At 46.7% G+C, this 20442-nt stretch overlaps 1 protein-coding gene across 1 annotated transcript in view; it reads left to right on the top strand.

Moving 5' to 3' along the window:
- The first annotated feature begins 17688 nt into the window (after positions 1-17688).
- The window catches only part of LOC139383449 (polypeptide N-acetylgalactosaminyltransferase 16-like), a 45927-nt gene continuing 43173 nt past the window's right edge, over positions 17689-20442 (top strand). The window contains exon 1 of the mRNA XM_071127995.1: positions 17689-17883. Coding sequence (XP_070984096.1) covers positions 17689-17883 — 195 coding nt within the window. The remainder of the gene's footprint in view (positions 17884-20442) is intronic.

Below are 20442 nucleotides of genomic sequence, written 5' to 3'. Positions count from 1 at the left end.
CCAGGTATGGCATCCCAAGACAAATCAAATTTGACAAATGGCTCACATTTAACAAACACCTGAGACAGGTGGAAGAAAGATTTGGCATAACCCACAGATTTGGATCTGTGTACAGGCCCCAATCCCAAAATCTGGTGGAACGTCAAACCAAAAGCAAAAGCTAAGATAGCTAAAGTATGTGCCTCATGGGATAATGACTGGTAGAGTCATGCATGGTCCACCAAGGGAGGGAGGTCATATGCCCGCCCTTGATGTACAACAAATTGTAATGTCTAACTATGTGAAAAAACTGACGGTTCTCTCTGCAGCACTCTCTACCCAGGTTCACAAGGTCCAGGAGGGGGAGCTGCCGGGGGACACGCCACTACTGAAGGTAAAGGTTGGTGACTGGGTGTGGGTTACAGTCCACAAGAGAAAGTGGCTGGAACCCAGGTGGACTGGACCGTACGAAGTGAAGGAGGTTACTTCACACTCAGTCCAGGTCAAAGGTAAATCAGGCACACCTTGGCACCGCCTTACACATTACACCCCAGCCCCAATTCCTTCTAGAACACTGACTGAAGTCAGAGCTGATTTGAGCGGCCTAAATTCGATTCCAAATGAAGACACTCCTTCCTCAGGTGATGCGGCATCAAACTCCGCCTCCCCTGAGAAGGGAACCTCGCCCAGTTAGAGGGACATTTCTCCCTCTCTGGGTGAGGCTGGGGATATCTGGTCCCTTATTTGTGATATTCCTACTGATATTTGGAGTAACCCTAGGACTTTCACATGGTTAATTGAACAACTATTTCACCCTGCCACATCACGTACACCAACCCCTACACATGTCCCTAACTCTTTTCCGGATATCACTCCCTCCAATCACTCCCGTCCCAAACGTAGCACTACACCTACAGACCCACCATACACACTAGACAAGGTTAGAAGCACCACGAATGCAACCACCACCATTGCACTATAGTTTTCACGTCTAATAGATGTGAAGAGGGGGATTTGTTATATAAATATTCATACACATAGCTCATATAAACAAAGACATTTCGTCGTAAGAACACATACACCCAGCCATAAGACTGACCCCCTCTTCCTTGTAGAAACACACATTTAATCTCCCTCTACTGGCCGGTCCCAAGAGCAAAGGACTTTTGCTGTGCACCAATGGGGCCCGCTCTGGCTAGAGCAAGGCCCGCCTCCAACCCTCCGACCAGTCAAGAAGACCGAAACGACAAGACTCCACCTACTTTATTCTATGTATAAAAATAAATGTAACCGTAGTATAAGGCCTCTTTTTCACCTGGCTCCTTGCCGAGTTATGTGAACTAGGTCCGTGCACGTAAAACTGCGGGACAAGATATCTCTGACTCATTAAAACTGTCTTTTGTTACACCTGAAATCCACTCTGTCCAGCGTCGGTGATTTGGTCTCAACTCTCCAGTATTTAAACACTAACACAACCAACCGTTCATCTGTTTATTGAAGGAGATGTAGCTAGCTATACTCAACCAACCGTTCATCTGGTTATTGAAGGAGATGTAGCTAGCTATACTCAACCAACCGTTCATCTGTTTATTGAAGGAGATGTAGCTAGCTACACTCAACCAACCGTTCATCTGGTTATTGAAGGAGATGTAGCTAGCTACACTCAACCAACCGTTCATCTGTTTATTGAAGGACATGTAGCTAGCTACACTCAACCAACCGTTCATCTGTTTATTGAAGGAGATGTAGCTAGCTACACTCAACCGACCGTTCATCTGTTTATTGAAGGAGATGTAGCTAGCTACACTCAACCGACCGTTCATCTGGTTATTGAAGGAGATGTAGCTAGCTATACTCAACCAACCGTTCATCTGTTTATTGAAGGAGATGTAGCTAGCTACACTCAACCAACCGTTCATCTGTTTATTGAAGGAGATGTAGCTAGCTACACTCAACCGACCGTTCATCTGGTTATTGAAGGAGATGTAGCTAGCTATACTCAACCAACCGTTCATCTGTTTATTGAAGGAGATGTAGCTAGCTACACTCAACCAACCGTTCATCTGTTTATTGAAGGAGATGTAGCTAGCTACACTCAACCAACCGTTCATCTAGTTATTGAAGGAGATGTAGCTAGCTATACTCAACCAACCGTTCATCTGTTTATTGAAGGAGATGTAGCTAGCTACACTCAACCAACCGTTCATCTGGTTATTGAAGGAGATGTAGCTAGCTATACTCAACCAACTGTTCATCTGGTTATTGAAGGAGATGTAGCTAGCTACACTCAACCAACCGTTCATCTGGTTATTGAAGGAGATGTAGCTAGCTATACTCAACCAACCACCTGTTTGTTTTTGAGGAGTACATTTGTATGGAATGGCGTGAGTTTACGTTAGCTAGTTACACTCAACCAACCGGAATGGGGTGAGTTTACGTTAGCTGGTTAAGTAATGGGGTGAGTTTACGTTAGCTAGTTACACTCAACCAACCGGAATGGAGTGAGTTTACGTTAGCTAGTTACACTCAACCAACCGGAATGGGGTGAGTTTCCCTCCTACCATGTCTATGTTGTAGAGAGGGGATCTCCCCTCCTACCATGTCTATTTTGTAGAGGGGGGGGATCTCCCCTCCTGTCCCTCCTCCTGGATCTGTTCTCAGATCTGTTTCTCCTCCTCTTCAGGCTTCGGGTAACTTTCCTAAAATTCCCTTGTTTTCCAGAAGTCTGGTTCAGAATTTCCTGATTTATTGACTTTACAATCGTGTGAAATATTTCTGTTTTTTTTTTTAAATCATCATCTGGATCATCATTAACAGTTAGATATTTGAGCAATCTTCAGTTTTAAATAATAAGAACGTTTATCCCTGCCACTGTTTTTGGAAATAGCTGAGGGTTGGCACTGAAGAAATGTAACCACTCTCAAATTCGTAGACAGAACTTTGGCTGGAACGACTGACCGTCTGTAAAATATCTAATGTGGTTATCTATAGTAGTTATCTAATGTGGTTATCTATAAATATCTATAGTTATAACCATGTTTTGAGGTCTATGATTATAATTACATTGTTTACAAACAATGGCGTAAAAAAAAATTCAATGTGTTTCTATAGGCTAATAGCAGTAAGGACTATCTGTTATTCACAGTGTTTCTATTGGCTAATAGCAGTAAGGACTATCTGTTATTCACAGTGTTTCTATTGGCTAATAGCAGTAAGGACTATCTGTTATTCACAGTGTTTCTATTGGCTAATAGCAGTAAGGACTATCTGTTATTCACAGTGTTTCTATTGGCTAATAGCAGTAAGGACTATCTGTTATTCAATGTGTTTCTATGGGCTAATAGCAGTAAGGACTATCTGTTATTCAATGTGTTTCTATGGGCTAATAGCAGTAAGGACTATCTGTTATTCAATGTGTTTCTATTGGCTTATTTTATCCGTTATTTTACCAGGTAAGTTGACTGAGAACACATTCTCATTTGCAGCAACGACCTGGGGAATAGTTACAGAGGAGAGGAGGGGGATGAATGAGCCAATTGTAAACTGGGGATGATTAGGTGACCGTGATGGTTTGAGGGCCAGATTGGGAATTTAGCCAGGACACCGGGGTTAACACCCCTACTCTTACGATAAGTGCCATGGGATCTTTAAATGACCACAGAGAGTCAGGACACCCGTTTTAACGTCCCATCCGAAAGACTGCACCCAACACAGGGCAGTGTCCCCAATCACTGCCCTGGGGTATTGGGATATTTTTTAGACCAGAGGAAAGAGTGCCTCTTACTGGCCCTCCAACACCACTTCCAGCAGCATCTGGTCTCCCTTCCAGGGACTGACCAGGAACAACCCTGCTTAGCTTCAGAAGCAAGCCAGCAGCGCTATCCAGGGTGGTATGCTGCTGACAAATAGCAGTTTATAAAACAATGTGATACTTCAAGGGGTTCTTAAAATTAAACATCAAATAGCTAAATTATCCTTGGTACGACCTTCTTAGTTTGTGTTTAAATCCACCGCGGTCTGTAGTTTCAGTGTTTAAATCCACCGCGGTCTGTAGTTTCAGTGTTTAAATCCACCGCGGTCTGTAGTCTCAGTGTTTAAATCCACCGCGGTCTGTAGTTTCAGTGTTTAAATCCACCGCGGTCTGTAGTTTCAGTGTTTAAATCCACCGCGGTCTGTAGTTTCAGTGTTTAAATCCACCGCGGTCTGTAGTTTCAGTGTTTAAATCCACCGCGGTCTGTAGTCTCAGTGTTTAAATCCACCGCGGTCTGTAGTTTCAGTGTTTAAATCCACCGCGGTCTGTAGTCTCAGTGTTTAAATCCACCGCGGTCTGTAGTCTCAGTGTTTAAATCCACCGCGGTCTGTAGTCTCAGTGTTTAAATCCACCGCGGTCTGTAGTTTCAGTGTTTAAATCCACCGCGGTCTGTAGTTTCAGTGTTTAAATCCACCGCGGTCTGTAGTTTCAGTGTTTAAATCCACCGCGGTCTGTAGTCTCAGTGTTTAAATCCACCGCGGTCTGTAGTTTCAGTGTTTAAATCCACCGCGGTCTGTAGTTTCAGTGTTTAAATCCACCGCGGTCTGTAGTTTCAGTGTTTAAATCCACCGCGGTCTGTAGTTTCAGTGTTTAAATCCACCGCGGTCTGTAGTCTCAGTGTTTAAATCCACCGCGGTCTGTAGTTTCAGTGTTTAAATCCACCGCGGTCTGTAGTCTCAGTGTTTAAATCCACCGCGGTCTGTAGTCTCAGTGTTTAAATCCACCGCGGTCTGTAGTCTCAGTGTTTAAATCCACCGCGGTCTGTAGTTTCAGTGTTTAAATCCACCGCGGTCTGTAGTTTCAGTGTTTAAATCCACCGCGGTCTGTAGTCTCAGTGTTTAAATCCACCGCGGTCTGTAGTTTCAGTGTTTAAATCCACCGCGGTCTGTAGTTTCAGTGTTTAAATCCACCGCGGTCTGTAGTCTCAGTGTTTAAATCCACCGCGGTCTGTAGTCTCAGTGTTTAAATCCACCGCGGTCTGTAGTTTCAGTGTTTAAATCCACCGCGGTCTGTAGTTTCAGTGTTTAAATCCACCGCGGTCTGTAGTCTCAGTGTTTAAATCCACCGCGGTCTGTAGTTTCAGTGTTTAAATCCACCGCGGTCTGTAGTTTCAGTGTTTAAATCCACTGCGGTCTGTAGTCTCAGTGTTTAAATCCACCGCGGTCTGTAGTTTCAGTGTTTAAATCCACCGCGGTCTGTAGTCTCAGTGTTTAAATCCACCGCGGTCTGTAGTCTCAGTGTTTAAATCCACCGCGGTCTGTAGTTTCAGTGTTTAAATCCACCGCGGTCTGTAGTCTCAGTGTTTAAATCCACCGCGGTCTGTAGTTTCAGTGTTTAAATCCACCGCGGTCTGTAGTCTCAGTGTTTAAATCCACCGCGGTCTGTAGTTTCAGTGTTTAAATCCACCGCGGTCTGTAGTTTCAGTGTTTAAATCCACCGCGGTCTGTAGTTTCAGTGTTTAAATCCACCGCGGTCTGTAGTCTCAGTGTTTAAATCCACCGCGGTCTGTAGTCTCAGTGTTTAAATCCACCGCGGTCTGTAGTCTCAGTGTTTAAATCCACCGCGGTCTGTAGTTTCAGTGTTTAAATCCACCGCGGTCTGTAGTTTCAGTGTTTAAATCCATCGCGGTCTGTAGTTTCAGTGTTTAAATCCACCGCGGTCTGTAGTTTCAGTGTTTAAATCCACCGCGGTCTGTAGTTTCAGTGTTTAAATCCACCGCGGTCTGTAGTTTCAGTGTTTAAATCCACCGCGGTCTGTAGTTTCAGTGTTTAAATCCACCGCGGTCTGTAGTTTCAGTGTTCAGGGATTAGAGCCTTTCCCCAGGACGTATTACTCTCGCTCTCTCTCTCTCTCTGTCACACACACACACACACACACACACACACACACACACACACACACACACACACACACACACACACACACACGAGACAGACCAGCCTGCATGCACACACACACACTGATTCACACACACATATTGAACGGCTCACACTGACACACACACACACACATACAGACAAGCTCGCACTCGCATATAGACCAACACACACACACACACACACAGACCAGCCTGCATGCACACACACACACACACACACACACACACACACACACACACACACACAAGCTCAGCGTAACCATAGCGAAGACACCGTCAGAGAGAGTGGTAAATAATATAACCCATGTATGAGCTGATGCCTGGATTCCATCATTCATTCTCTCTGTCTGCATCCCACATCACACCCTATTCTCTAAATAGTGCACTACTTTTGACCAGGGCCCACAGGGGGCACTATATAAGGGATAGGCTGCCATTTGGGATACAAGCCTATGTGATTGCATGAGTCATTTCTGTGGTTCATGTTGAAGTCAACTAGGTTCTACTGAAGAGGGTCTAGGCCGAGCAGAAATGCAGTTACAATGAGCTGAGAGGACTGTTGGTCCAAAACTATGAGCTGAGAGGACTGTTGGTCCGAAACTATGAGCTGAGAGGACTGTCGGTCCTAAACTATGAGCTGAGAGGACTGTCGGTCCGAAACTATGAGCTGAGAGGACTGTTGGTCCAAAACTATGAGCTGAGAGGACTGTCGGTCCGAAACTATGAGCTGAGAGGACTGTTGGACCAAAACTATGAGCTGAGAGGACTGTTGGACCAAAACTATGAGCTGAGAGGACTGTTGGACCAAAACTATGAGCTGAGAGGACTGTTGGACCAAAACTATGAGCTGAGAGGACTGTCGGTCCGAAACTATGAGCTGAGAGGACTGTCGGTCCAAAACTATGAGCTGAGAGGACTGTCGGTCCAAAACTATGAGCTGAGAGGACTGTTGGACCAAAAGTATGAGCTGAGAGGACTGTCGGTCCGAAACTATGAGCTGAGAGGACTGTCGGTCTAAGGCGGAGGTGATAAGATCCTTGACTAGTCTCAAAGCACTTCATGATGGCAGAAGTGAGTGCTACGGGCAGTAGTCATTTAGTTAAAACCTCTTACTTCTACCCCCTCCTTTTTCGAACATTCTGTTAAAAATCGTGCAACTTTTCAGCGTCCTGCTACTCATGCCAGGAATATAGTATATGCATATGATTAGTATGTGTGGATAGAAAACACTCTGAAGTTTCTAAAACTGGTTAAATCACGGCTGTGACTATAACAGATCGTGTGTTTCATTGAAAAACGCAAGAAAAACTGCTCTCTGAAAGCTAAAAACAATTTCCATAAGTCACTTTCATGGGTTGTTAAAAGGGCACAAAATTTAATATCGACCTGCATGCAATTCATACAGATTCCACACGATGTCGCCATTGTCGTCATTTTCAATGGAGTTTTTTGTTGGAAAATCCAACTAACTGGATTCCGTTTCTTCCGGTCTCCACCAGGATGTTTTCAATGTGCACATTGGCAGCCATTGATTTGCAGACGAGGAGCTATTGAATATACATCGCCCTGTAATCATTTTGATAGATTATAAACGTGTACTAATACCTAAAGTTGGATTACAAAAGGATTTCGAAGTGTTTTGTGAAAGTTTATCGTCGACTTTTTTAATTTTAAAAAATGACACAGCGTTTAAAAACGATGTTTTTTTCTGAATGACACAGCTTCCTTAGAAAGCTATTTTGGGTATATATGGACCGATTTAAACGAAAAAAAGACCCAATAGTGATGTTTATGGGGCATATAGGAGTGCCAAGAAAGAAGCTCGTCAAAGGTAATGAATGTTTTATATTTTATTTCTGCGTTTTGTGTAGCGCCGGCTAAGCTATATCTTTGTTTACATCGCATTCAGGCATTTTGGGGTGTTGCATGCTATCAGATAATAGCTTCTCATGCTTTCGCTGAAAAGCATTTTAAAAATCTGACTTGTTGGCTAGGTTCACAACGAGTGTAGCTTTAATTCAATACTCTGCTTGTGAATTTTGATGCACGTTTGAGTTTTAACGAGTACATTTAGCATTTAGCGTAGCGCATTTGCATTTCCAGGTGTCTACTTGAGACGCAGATGAAAGAAAGAGAAAGAAAGAAAGAAGTTAAGTTATTTTAGGTTTAGGAACAATGGTGGGCGTCTTGAAGCATGTGGGGACAGCAGACTGTGACAGGGTCCGTAAACACACCAGCCAGCTGGTCTGCGCATGCTCTGAGGACACAGCTAGGGATGCTGTCTGGGTCAGCAACCTTCCGAGGGTTAACACGTTTAAATGTCTTACTTACGTCGGCCACCGAGAAGGAGAGTCCCGCTTGAATTCACGCTCTTGGACACAGCTATTAGCATCCGTAGCATTCTTCAACTTCGTGTTGCGTTTTGGGGTTGCGACGAATCCTCGACCTCGGCTGCAGCACGCGGTCATCTCGTCTGATATGTAAATTCTTAACTCGCATGTTTTATTTATACCCCAGGGTTGGGTGTTTCCGGCAAGTTCTCTGGGCATATGTAGTTACGAGGCAAAGTCTAGATTTGACTCAGATCCAATTTAGACAACCAACTAAACTGAACCGATTCCGACAACATATCCAGAGAGAGCCATGTTTCCGTGAAACAGAGAATGTTACAATCTCTGATGTCTCTCTGGAAGGCAACCCTTGGCTCTAATTTCGTCTACCTTGTTGTCAAGAGACTGGGCGAGTAATATACTCGGAAGGGGTGGGTGGTGTGCACGCCTTCGAAGTCTGACCAAGGAGGCCGCTCCGTCTACTACTTCTGCGGCGACGTTGTTTTGGGCCGGCCTCTGGAATTAGATCCAATGTCCTGGGTTGTGGTGCGAACAAAGAATCTGCTTCAGGAAAGTCATATTCCTGGTCGTAATGTTGGTAAGTTGACGTCATTCTTACATCCAATTGTTATTCCCAGCTGTATGTAATAACACTTAAGATTTACTGGGGTAACAATGTAAGAAATAATACATAAATAATATATTTAAAAAATACCCCATAGTTTCCTAAGGACTCGAAGCGAGGACGCCCATCTCTGTCGGCGTCATCTTGTCACTCTAGAGAAGCTTAATACCAATTACCATCTGGATCTAAATGTTATTAGTTTTAGGGCTGTTTCTCTTCGGGGTCAATGCCTGGTTGCTGTGAAAGGCACTTTATGTGTGTTTAAACGGGATAGCTATATCAATCTAATTTAAACCAGAATGTAATTTGAGTGACTTGGTTTAAATTGAGTTGTGTGGAACCAGATGTGTGTTTTAAATGCTACGTTACGGTATGACCATACCCTATATGGCACCCTATCCCCTATATAGAACACTACTGTTGACCAGGACCCTATTCCCTATATAGTGCATTACTGTTGACCAGGACCCTATTCCCTATATAGTGCACTACTGTTGACCAGGTGCCATTTGGAACGGGGTTTACAGAGACTAGGTTGTATCCCCGGGCCCCTCGAAAACCTCCAGATTATGTTACTGGATATTTATGTTTCATTTAGGAATCTTGGCATAGTTTGTCCTGGTGTGGTGGTCTATCCCAGTGGAGCAGCTGTGGAGAATTACACACAAGACTCTATACTGTCGTTGTTAGGTGGAGTGCAAAATTACATCATCCACTTCTCTCCTTGATATCCCGCGTTCCAAATGGCACACTCTTCTCTTTTTGGTGTACTGCTTTAGACCAGGGGCCCAACAGGGAGTGCACTACTTTAGACCAGGGCCCCAACAGGGCGTGCACTGCTTTAGACCAGGGCCCCAACAGGGAGTGCACTACTTTAGACCAGGGCCCCAACAGGGAGTGCACTACTTTAGACCAGGGCCCCAACAGGGAGTGCACTACTTTAGACCAGGGCCCCAACAGGGAGTGCACTGCTTTAGACCAGGGCCCCAACAGGGAGTGCACTACTTTAGACCAGGGCCCCGACAGGGAGTGCACTACTTTAGACCAGGGCCCCGACAGGGAGTGCACTACTTTAGACCAGGGCCCCGACAGGGAGTGCACTACTTTAGACCAGGGCCCCAACAGGGAGTGCACTACTTTAGACCAGGGCCCCAACAGGGAGTGCACTGCTTTAGACCAGGGCCCCGACAGGGAGTGCACTGCTTTAGACCAGGGCCCCAACAGGGAGTGCACTACTTTAGACCAGGGCCCCAACAGGGAGTGCACTACTTTAGACCAGGGCCCCAACAGGGAGTGCACTACTTTAGACCAGGGCCCAACAGAGAGTGTATTCCTTTAGACCAGGGCCCAACAGGGAGTGTATTCCTTTAGACCAGGGCCCAACAGAGAGTGCATTCCTTTAGACCAGGGCCCAACAGAGAGTGTATTCCTTTAGACCAGGGCCCAACAGAGAGTGTATTCCTTTAGACCAGGGCCCAACAGAGAGTGTATTCCTTTAGACCAGGGCCCAACAGAGAGTGTATTCCTTTAGACCAGGGCCCAACAGAGAGTGTATTCCTTTAGACCTGGGCCCAACAGGGAGTGCACTACTTTAGACCAGGGCCCCAAAAAGGAGTGCACTACTTTAGACCAGGGCCCCAAAAGGGAGTGCACTACTTTAGACCAGGGCCCAACAGAGAGTGTATTCCTTTAGACCAGGGCCCAACAGAGAGTGTATTCCTTTAGACCAGGGCCCAAAAGAGAGTGTATTCCTTTAGACCTGGGCCCAACAGGGAGTGCACTACTTTAGACCAGGGCCCCAAAAAGGGAGTGCACTACTTTAGACCAGGGCCCCAAAAAGGCAGTGCACTACTTTAGACCAGGGCCCAACAGAGAGTGTATTACTTTAGACCAGGGCCCAACAGAGAGTGTATTCCTTTAGACCAGGGCCCAACAGAGAGTGTATTCCTTTAGACCTGGGCCCAACAGAGAGTGTATTCCTTTAGACCAGGGCCCAACAGAGAGTGCATTCCTTTAGACCAGGGCCCAACAGAGAGTGTATTCCTTTAGACCAGGGCCCAACAGAGAGTGTATTCCTTTAGACCTGGGCCCAACAGGGAGTGCACTACTATAGACCAGGGCCCCAAAAAGGGAGTGCACTACTTTAGACCAGGGCCCCAAAAGGGAGTGCACTACTTTAGACCAGGGCCCCAACAGGGAGTGCACTACTTTAGACCAGGGCCCCGACAGGGAGTGCACTACTTTAGACCAGGGCCCCAACAGGGCGTGCACTGCTTTAGACCAGGGCCCCGACAGGGAGTGCACTACTTTAGACCAGGGCCCCAACAGGGCGTGCACTGCTTTAGACCAGGGCCCCGACAGGGAGTGCACTACTTTAGACCAGGGCCCCGACAGGGAGTGCACTACTTTAGACCAGGGCCCCAACAGGGCGTGCACTGCTTTAGACCAGGGCCCCAACAGGGAGTGCACTACTTTAGACCAGGGCCCCAACAGGGAGTGCACTGCTTTAGACCAGGGCCCCAACAGGGAGTGCACTGCTTTAGACCAGGGCCCCAACAGGGAGTGCACTGCTTTAGACCAGGGCCCCAACAGGGAGTGCACTGCTTTAGACCAGGGCCCCAACAGGGAGTGCACTGCTTTAGACCAGGGCCCCAACAGGGAGTGCACTACTTTAGACCAGGGCCCCGACAGGGAGTGCACTACTTTAGACCAGGGCCCCGACAGGGAGTGCACTACTTTAGACCAGGGCCCCGACAGGGAGTGCACTACTTTAGACCAGGGCCCCAACAGGGAGTGCACTACTTTAGACCAGGGCCCCAACAGGGAGTGCACTGCTTTAGACCAGGGCCCCGACAGGGAGTGCACTGCTTTAGACCAGGGCCCCAACAGGGAGTGCACTACTTTAGACCAGGGCCCCAACAGGGAGTGCACTACTTTAGACCAGGGCCCCAACAGGGAGTGCACTACTTTAGACCAGGGCCCCAACAGGGAGTGCACTGCTTTAGACCAGGGCCCCAACAGGGAGTGCACTACTTTAGACCAGGGCCCCAACAGGGAGTGCACTACTTTAGACCAGGGCCCCAACAGGGAGTGCACTACTTTAGACCAGGGCCCCAACAGGGAGTGCACTACTTTAGACCAGGGCCCCAACAGGGAGTGTATTCCTTTAGACCAGGGCCCAACAGGGAGTGCACTACTTTAGACCAGGGCCCCAACAGGGAGTGCACTACTTTAGACCAGGGCCCCAACAGGGAGTGCACTGCTTTAGACCAGGGCCCCAACAGGGAGTGCACTACTTTAGACCAGGGCCCCAACAGGGAGTGCACTACTTTAGACCAGGGCCCCAACAGGGAGTGCACTACTTTAGACCAGGGCCCCAACAGGGAGTGCACTACTTTAGACCAGGGCCCCAACAGGGAGTGTATTCCTTTAGACCAGGGCCCAACAGGGAGTGCACTACTTTAGACCAGGGCCCCAACAGCGAGTGCACTACTTTAGACCAGGGCCCCAACAGGGAGTGCACTGCTTTAGACCAGGGCCCCAACAGGGAGTGCACTACTTTAGACCAGGGCCCCAACAGGGAGTGCACTACTTTAGACCAGGGCCCCAACAGGGAGTGCAATACTTTAGACCAGGGCCCCAACAGGGAGTGCACTACTTTAGACCAGGGCCCCAACAGGGAGTGTATTCCTTTAGACCAGGGCCCAACAGGGAGTGCACTGCTTTAGACCAGGGCCCAACAGGGAGTGTATTCCTTTAGACCAGGGCCCCAACAGGGAGTGTATTCCTTTAGACCAGGGCCCCAACAGGGAGTGCACTACTTTAGACCAGGGCCCAACAGGGAGTGCACTACTTTAGACCAGGGCCCCAACAGGGAGTGCACTACTTTAGACCAGGGCCCCAACAGGGAGTGCACTACTTTAGACCAGGGCCCAACAGGAAGTGCACTACTTTAGACCAGGGCCCAACAGGAAGTGCACTCGGCTAACATTTCAGATGCAGGTTTTGTTTTTTCTATGGAGAAATACATTGTAAATTCCCAGAAGTAAGTGGGCTGGGCTGGGCAGGGCTGGGCAGGGCTGGGCTGGGCAGGGCAGGGCAGGGCTGGGTAGGGCTGGGCAGGGCAGGGCAGGGCAGGGCTGGGCAGGGCAGGGCTGGGCAGGGCAGGGCAGGGCTGGGCAGGGCTTGGCTGGGCAGGGCAGGGCTGGGTAGGGCTGGGCAGGGCAGGGCAGGGCTGGGCAGGGCTGGGCAGGGCAGGGCAGGGCAGGGCAGGGCTGGGCAGGGCTGGGCAGGGCAGGGCTGGGCAGGGCAGGGCTGCTCCACAGTGCCTCAGGAATGTCTGTTCCATGAGGCTTGCCCAGTTCAGGGTGGTCAGTGTGACCGTCTCTGTCTGTCTGAATCTGTGGGTGAGTAATTCACTGAAGGACACAGATTACAATAAGATCCGTCTGTAGATAATGCTTTATATCCAACCTTACAAATATATATTTTTTTCCAAAGGAACAGAGAGTATCTTTCTAGAAGGAAGAAGATATCTTTGATAATTCCCAAAGAACATTAATTCAGTTTTGCCTGCCTCCTAATTTTAGTTGGCTTGAGTTGAATGGTGGAGACTCTCAAATAGGCTGTTAAAATATATTAGACAATGAATCCAGTCATTTGTTTTGTTTGTTGTTACTTACAACCTCATGCTAATCACATTAGCCTACGTTAGCTCAACCGTCCCGCGGGGAGGGGAGTGGGGGGGGACGACACCGATCCCGTAGAGGCTCTAGCTAACGTTGCCCATTAGTGGAAGATAGGCTAGCGAGCAAGCATTTTAGCCAGGTAGCCGAGGACAACGACAACAAAGATACTGTATGACATAGTTTCATCAACATGAAAGACAGGAAGAAGGCATTTCTCTACAAGTAGGGTGAGTCAACATGTGTTTTCTACTTTCTCACTCACACACACAGACACACACACACACACACACACGGTTCATGCTGTAGATCATGTAACGAACTGTCTGTTACTGCACATGCAATATAATATGCTTTGTGGACTTCACTGGACAGAGGATGCTATCTGGTATTGTGATAAAACAAAGGTGTGGATGAATCTATTCTGCCACTGTGTCTTCTTACTGTCTCGGGCCTTAGGCCCTATATACCACTGTGTCTTCTTACTGTCTCGGGCCTTAGGCCCTATATATCACTGTGTCTTCTTACTGTCTCGGGCATTAGGCCCTATATATCACTGTGTCTTCTTACTGTCTCGGGCCTTAGGCCCTATATATCACTGTGTCTTCTTACTGTCTCGGGCCTTAGGCCCTATATACCACTGTGTCTTCTTACTGTCTCGGGCCTTAGGCCCTATATACCACTGTGTCTTCTTACTGTCTCGGGCCTTAGGCCCTATATATCACTGTGTCTTCTTACTGTCTCGGGCCTTAGGCCCTATATACCACTGTGTCTTCTTACTGTCTCGGGCCTTAGGCCCTATATATCACTGTCTTCTTACTGTCTCGGGCCTTAGGCCCTATATATCACTGTGTCTTCTTACTGTCTCGGGCCTTAGGCCCTATATATCACTGTGTCTTCTTACTGTCTCGGGCCTTAGGCCCTATATATCACTGTGTCTTCTTACTGTCTCGGGCCTTAGGCCCTATATATATCACTGTGTCTTCTTACTGTCTCGGGCCTTAGGCCCTATATATCACTGTGTCTTCTTACTGTCTCGGGCCTTAGGCCCTATATATCACTGTGTCTTCTTACTGTCTCGGGCCTTAGGCCCTATATATCACTGTGTCTTCTTACTGTCTCGGGCCTTAGGCCCTATATATCACTGTGTCTTCTTACTGTCTCGGGCCTTAGGCCCTATATATCACTGTGTCTTCTTACTGTCTCGGGCCTTAGGCCCTATATATCACTGTGTCTTCTTACTGTCTCGGGCCTTAGGCCCTATATATCACTGTGTCTTCTTACTGTGTCTTCTTACTGTCTCGGGCCTTAGGCCCTATATATCACTGTGTCTTCTTACTGTCTCGGGCCTTAGGCCCTATATATCACTGTGTCTTCTTACTGTCTCGGGCCTTAGGCCCTATATATCACTGTGTCTTCTTATTGTCTCGGGCCTTAGGCCCTATATATCACTGTGTCTTCTTTAGGCCCTATATATCACTGTGTCTTCTTACTGGGCCTTAGGCCCTATATATCACTGTGTCTTCTTATTGTCTCGGGCCTTAGGCCCTATATATCACTGTGTCTTCTTACTGTCTCGGGCCTTAGGCCCTATATATCACTGTGTCTTCTTACTGTCTCGGGCCTTAGGCCCTATATATCACTGTGTCTTCTTACTGTCTCGGGCCTTAGGCCCTATATATCACTGTGTCTTCTTACTGTCTCGGGCCTTAGGCCCTATATATCACTGTGTCTTCTTACTGTCTCGGGCCTTAGGCCCTATATATCACTGTGTCTTCTTACTGTCTCGGGCCTTAGGCCCTATATATCACTGTGTCTTCTTACTGTCTCGGGCCTTAGGCCCTATATATCACTGTCTTCTTACTGTCTCGGGCCTTAGGCCCTATATACCACTGTGTCTTCTTACTGTCTCGGGCCTTAGGCCCTATATATCACTGTGTCTTCTTACTGTCTCGGGCCTTAGGCCCTATATATCACTGTGTCTTCTTACTGTCTCGGGCCTTAGGCCCTATATATCACTGTGTCTTCTTACTGTCTCGGGCCTTAGGCCCTATATATCACTGTGTCTTCTTACTGTCTCGGGCCTTAGGCCCTATATATCACTGTGTCTTCTTACTGTCTCGGGCCTTAGGCCCTATATATCACTGTGTCTTCTTATTGTCTCGGGCCTTAGGCCCTATATATCACTGTGTCTTCTTACTGTCTCGGGCCTTAGGCCCTATATATCACTGTGTCTTCTTACTGTCTCGGGCCTTAGGCCCTATATATCACTGTGTCTTCTTACTGTCTCGGGCATTAGGCCCTATATATCACTGTGTCTTCTTACTGTCTCGGGCCTTAGGCCCTATATATCACTGTGTCTTCTTACTGTCTCGGGCCTTAGGCCCTATATATCACTGTGTCTTCTTACTGTCTCGGGCCTTAGGCCCTATATATCACTGTGTCTTCTTACTGTCTCGGGCCTTAGGCCCTATATATCACTGTGTCTTCTTACTGTCTCGGGCATTAGGCCCTATATATCACTGTGTCTTCTTACTGTCTCGGGCCTTAGGCCCTATATATCACTGTGTCTTCTTACTGTCTCGGGCCTTAGGCCCTATATATCACTGTGTCTTCTTACTGTCTCGGGCCTTAGGCCCTATATATCACTGTGTCTTCTTACTGTCTCGGGCCTTAGGCCCTATATATCACTGTGTCTTCTTACTGTCTCGGGCCTTAGGCCCTATATACCACTGTGTCTTCTTACTGTCTCGGGCCTTAGGCCCTATATACCACTGTGTCTTCTTACTGTCTCGGGCCTTAGGCCCTATATATCACTGTCTTCTTACTGTCTCGGGCCTTAGGCCCTATATATCACTGTGTCTTCTTACTGTCTCGGGCCTTAGGCCCTATATATCACTGTGTCTTCTTACTGTCTCGGGCCTTAGGCCCTATATACCACTGTGTCTTCTTACTGTCTCGGGCCTTAGGCCCTATATACCACTGTGTCTTCTTACTGTCTCGGGCCTTAGGCCCTATATATCACTGTGTCTTCTTACTGTCTCGGGCCTTAGGCCCTATATATCACTGTGTCTTCTTACTGTCTCGGGCCTTAGGCCCTATATATCACTGTGTCTTCTTACTGTCTCGGGCCTTAGGCCCTATATATCACTGTGTCTTCTTACTGTCTCGGGCATTAGGCCCTATATATCACTGTGTCTTCTTACTGTCTCGGGCCTTAGGCCCTATATATCACTGTGTCTTCTTACTGTCTCGGGCCTTAGGCCCTATATATCACTGTGTCTTCTTACTGTCTCGGGCCTTAGGCCCTATATATCACTGTGTCTTCTTACTGTCTCGGGCCTTAGGCCCTATATATCACTGTGTCTTCTTACTGTCTCGGGCCTTAGGCCCTATATATCACTGTGTCTTCTTACTGTCTCGGGCATTAGGCCCTATATATCACTGTGTCTTCTTACTGTCTCGGGCCTTAGGCCCTATATATCACTGTGTCTTCTTACTGTCTCGGGCCTTAGGCCCTATATATCACTGTGTCTTCTTACTGTCTCGGGCCTTAGGCCCTATATATCACTGTGTCTTCTTACTGTCTCGGGCCTTAGGCCCTATATATCACTGTGTCTTCTTACTGTCTCGGGCCTTAGGCCCTATATATCAAGGTATCAAGGCATATGAACTAACAGGTTATAGAGCAAACAAGCAATTATCACAACACAAAGGTTGTAATATGGCTTGTGGGGCCCAGTGATTTTACCCATGCACCGCTATTGGTCTATCCATTATATTTACATAATCAGTAGAGTGTTCTATTCTAACAGAAACTACACTGAGAACGCAATCCAGCCAAAGACAGTGAGAAGATCTGCTGTGTGCATCAGCCAGAAATGATTCCTCGGAAGGAATTTCAGGGCGCTAGGACCGCGCACGGCTCTGTTTGAATGCGCAAATCCCAGTCAAGCAGAGAGACTGTTCGCTCTCTCTATCCGAATAGCTCTTTACCGGTGAGGCTGTTTGCTGCGCACCGCGAGCCATAACCGGAGAAGCACTTTTTGCGCACCTCTCCTCCAGCTCCGTCTCCGGTTCCAAAAGAACCACCAAGCGAACCTGAACCGGAGATTAACCATCTGGGGGTTTCAGGACAGAGTTTTCCTTATGGGCTCACGATGCGCAGGATACGGGCCAACGCCATCGCTATCTTGACCGTAGCGTGGATCCTGGGAACATTTTATTACCTGTGGCAGGACAATAAACCGCACTCATCATCATCCCCAGCCTCGCAGCCCCGCGTCGCGGACATCAGGAGACATGCCGACTGGAGGCTGGAGATCCACCGAGACGACAGGACCATTCCGTTGATTGTGAGTGACAGATTGAGAGGAGAGGAGAGCAGAGCAGCGTGATGGGAGAGACGGAGAACCGAGAGAGCGATAGAAGGGGTAGGGAAGCGGCTAGCTGTGGCTGTGCTGCTGCAGGGGAGTGTGTGTTGCATGTTGATGCACAGTGGGTTATCTCTGTTGCTGCTCACCCACCACCTCACGGAGTCTAATATTTGTGTTGAGCGCAGAGAACCTGTGCGTCGACGCTGTGGTCCATTTCCTATAATGAATCTGAACTCTAAATATGATATTTCTGCTACCGCATTATTTTTGCGTTATTTTCAGTGGTGGAACAAGTGCCCTGTCGTCATACTTGAGTAAAAGTCAAGATACCTTAATAGAAAATGACTCAAGTGAAAGTTGAATGTAAAATACTACTTGAGTTTAAGTCTAAAAGTATTTGATTTTAAATATACTTAAATATCAAATGTAAATGTCATTTAAAAAATATACTTAAGTATAAATAATTTTTAAACATCCTCATATTAAGAGAACCAGACAACACCCTTTTATATATATATTTATTTACAGATAGCCAGGGATACACTCCAACACTCAGACATCATTTACAAATAAAGCATTTGTGTTTAATGAGTCCTTCAGATCAGAGGCAGTAGAGAGGATCAACGATGTTCTCTTGATAAATGTGTGAATTGGACCATTTTCCTGTCCTGCTAAGCATTCCAAATGTAACAAGTACTTTTGGGTGTCAGGGGGAAATGTAAGGAGTAAAAAGTACATTATTTTCTTCAAGAATGTAGTGAAGTAAAAGTTGTCAAAAATATAATTAGTAAAGTACAGATACCCCCCCAAAAGTACTTAAGTAGTACTTTAAAGTATTTTGACTTAAGTACTTTACACCAGTGATTATTTTCATCTGTTACCTTGTGCCGGATGTCATGCATTTCAATGAGGGGACATCCACAATGCAATGCCCCCTTGCAGTTGAAGGCTCGGTTGCCACCAGATACTAATAAGAACGAATCTAACTCTGCGTCGTCCAGCCAGAGTCCATTGAAGAACAGGAAGTTACCAAACCACAAGAAGATAAAAATATGTGGGGAGTTTTTCAGCTGAGAAAATATATTTATCCTGTCTCGATCTTCCAAAATAAATGTGATTTCTGACGAGAGACACTCTCCTCCATCCTGTGTTACAAACACTACATTTTGTCCTGGCGGGGCAAGACTCTGAAGATGACGTCCTGCGTAATACATCACAATGTAAACGGGGCCTTAGAGCGTATATAACTGATCTGATCTGTGTTGGAGCGTATATAACTGATCTGATCTGTGTTGGAGCGTATATAACTGATCTGATCTGTGTTAGAGCGTATATAACTGATCTGATCTGTGTTGGAGCGTATATAACTGATCTGATCTGTGTTGGAGCGTATATAACTGATCTGATCTGTGTTGGAGCGTATATAACTGATCTGTGTTGGAGCGTATATAACTGATCTGATCTGTGTTGGAGCGTATATAACTGATCTGATCTGTGTTGGAGCGTATATAACTGATCTGATCTGTGTTGGAGCGTATATACACTACCATTCAAAGTTTGTGGTCACTTAGAAATGTCCTTGTTTTTGAAAGAAAAGCACATTTGTGGTCCATTGAAATAACAGAAATTGATCAGAAACACAAGTGTCGACATTGTTAATGTTGTAAATGACTGTTGTAGCTGGAAACGGCTGAGTTTTAATGGAGTATCTACATAGACGCACAGAGGCACATTATCAGCAGCCGTCACTCCTGTGTTCCAATGGCACGTTGTGTTAGCTAATCCAAGTTTATCATTTCAAAAGGATAATTGAGCATTAGAAAACCCTTTCGCAATTATGTTAGCACAGCTGAAAACTGTTGTTCTGATTAAAGAAGCAATGAAACTGTCCTTTAGACTAGTTGAGTATCTGAAGCATCAGCATTTGTGGGTTCGATTACAGGCTCAAAATGGCCAAAAACAAAGGACTTTCTTCTGAAACTCGTCAGTCTATTCTTGTTCTGAGAAATGAAGGCTATTCCATGTGAGACATTGCCAAGAATCTGAAGATCTTGAACAACGCTGTGTATTACTCTCTTCACAGAACACTTCAAACTGTCTCTAACAAGAATAGAAAGAGGAGTGGGAGGCCCCGGTGCACAACTGAGCAAGAGGACAAGTACATTAGAGTGTTTAGTTTGAGAAACAGACGCCTCACAAGTCCTTAACTGGCAGCTTCATTAAATAGTACCCGCAAAACACCAGTCTCCACGTCAACAGTGAAGAGACGACTCCGGGATGCTGGCCTTCTAGGCAGAGTTCCTCTGTCCAGTGTCTGTGTTCTTTTGCCAATCTTTATTTATTTTTCCAATTTTTATTGGCCAGTCTGAGAGATGGCCTTTTCTTTGCAACTCTGCCAAGAAGGTCAGCATCCCGGAGTCACCTCTTCACTGTTGACGTTGAGCCTGGTGTTTTGCGGGTACTATTTAACGAAGCTGCCAGTTAAGGACTTGTGAGGCGTCTGTTTCTCAAACTAGACAGTAATGTACTGCGCTCTAA

This window comes from Oncorhynchus clarkii, chromosome 25, assembly GCF_045791955.1.
Source record: "Oncorhynchus clarkii lewisi isolate Uvic-CL-2024 chromosome 25, UVic_Ocla_1.0, whole genome shotgun sequence".
NCBI classification, from domain to species: Eukaryota; Metazoa; Chordata; class Actinopteri; order Salmoniformes; family Salmonidae; genus Oncorhynchus; species Oncorhynchus clarkii.
The sequence above is the reverse complement of the archived record's forward strand: the minus strand, read 5'-3'. Positions and strand labels throughout refer to the sequence as shown.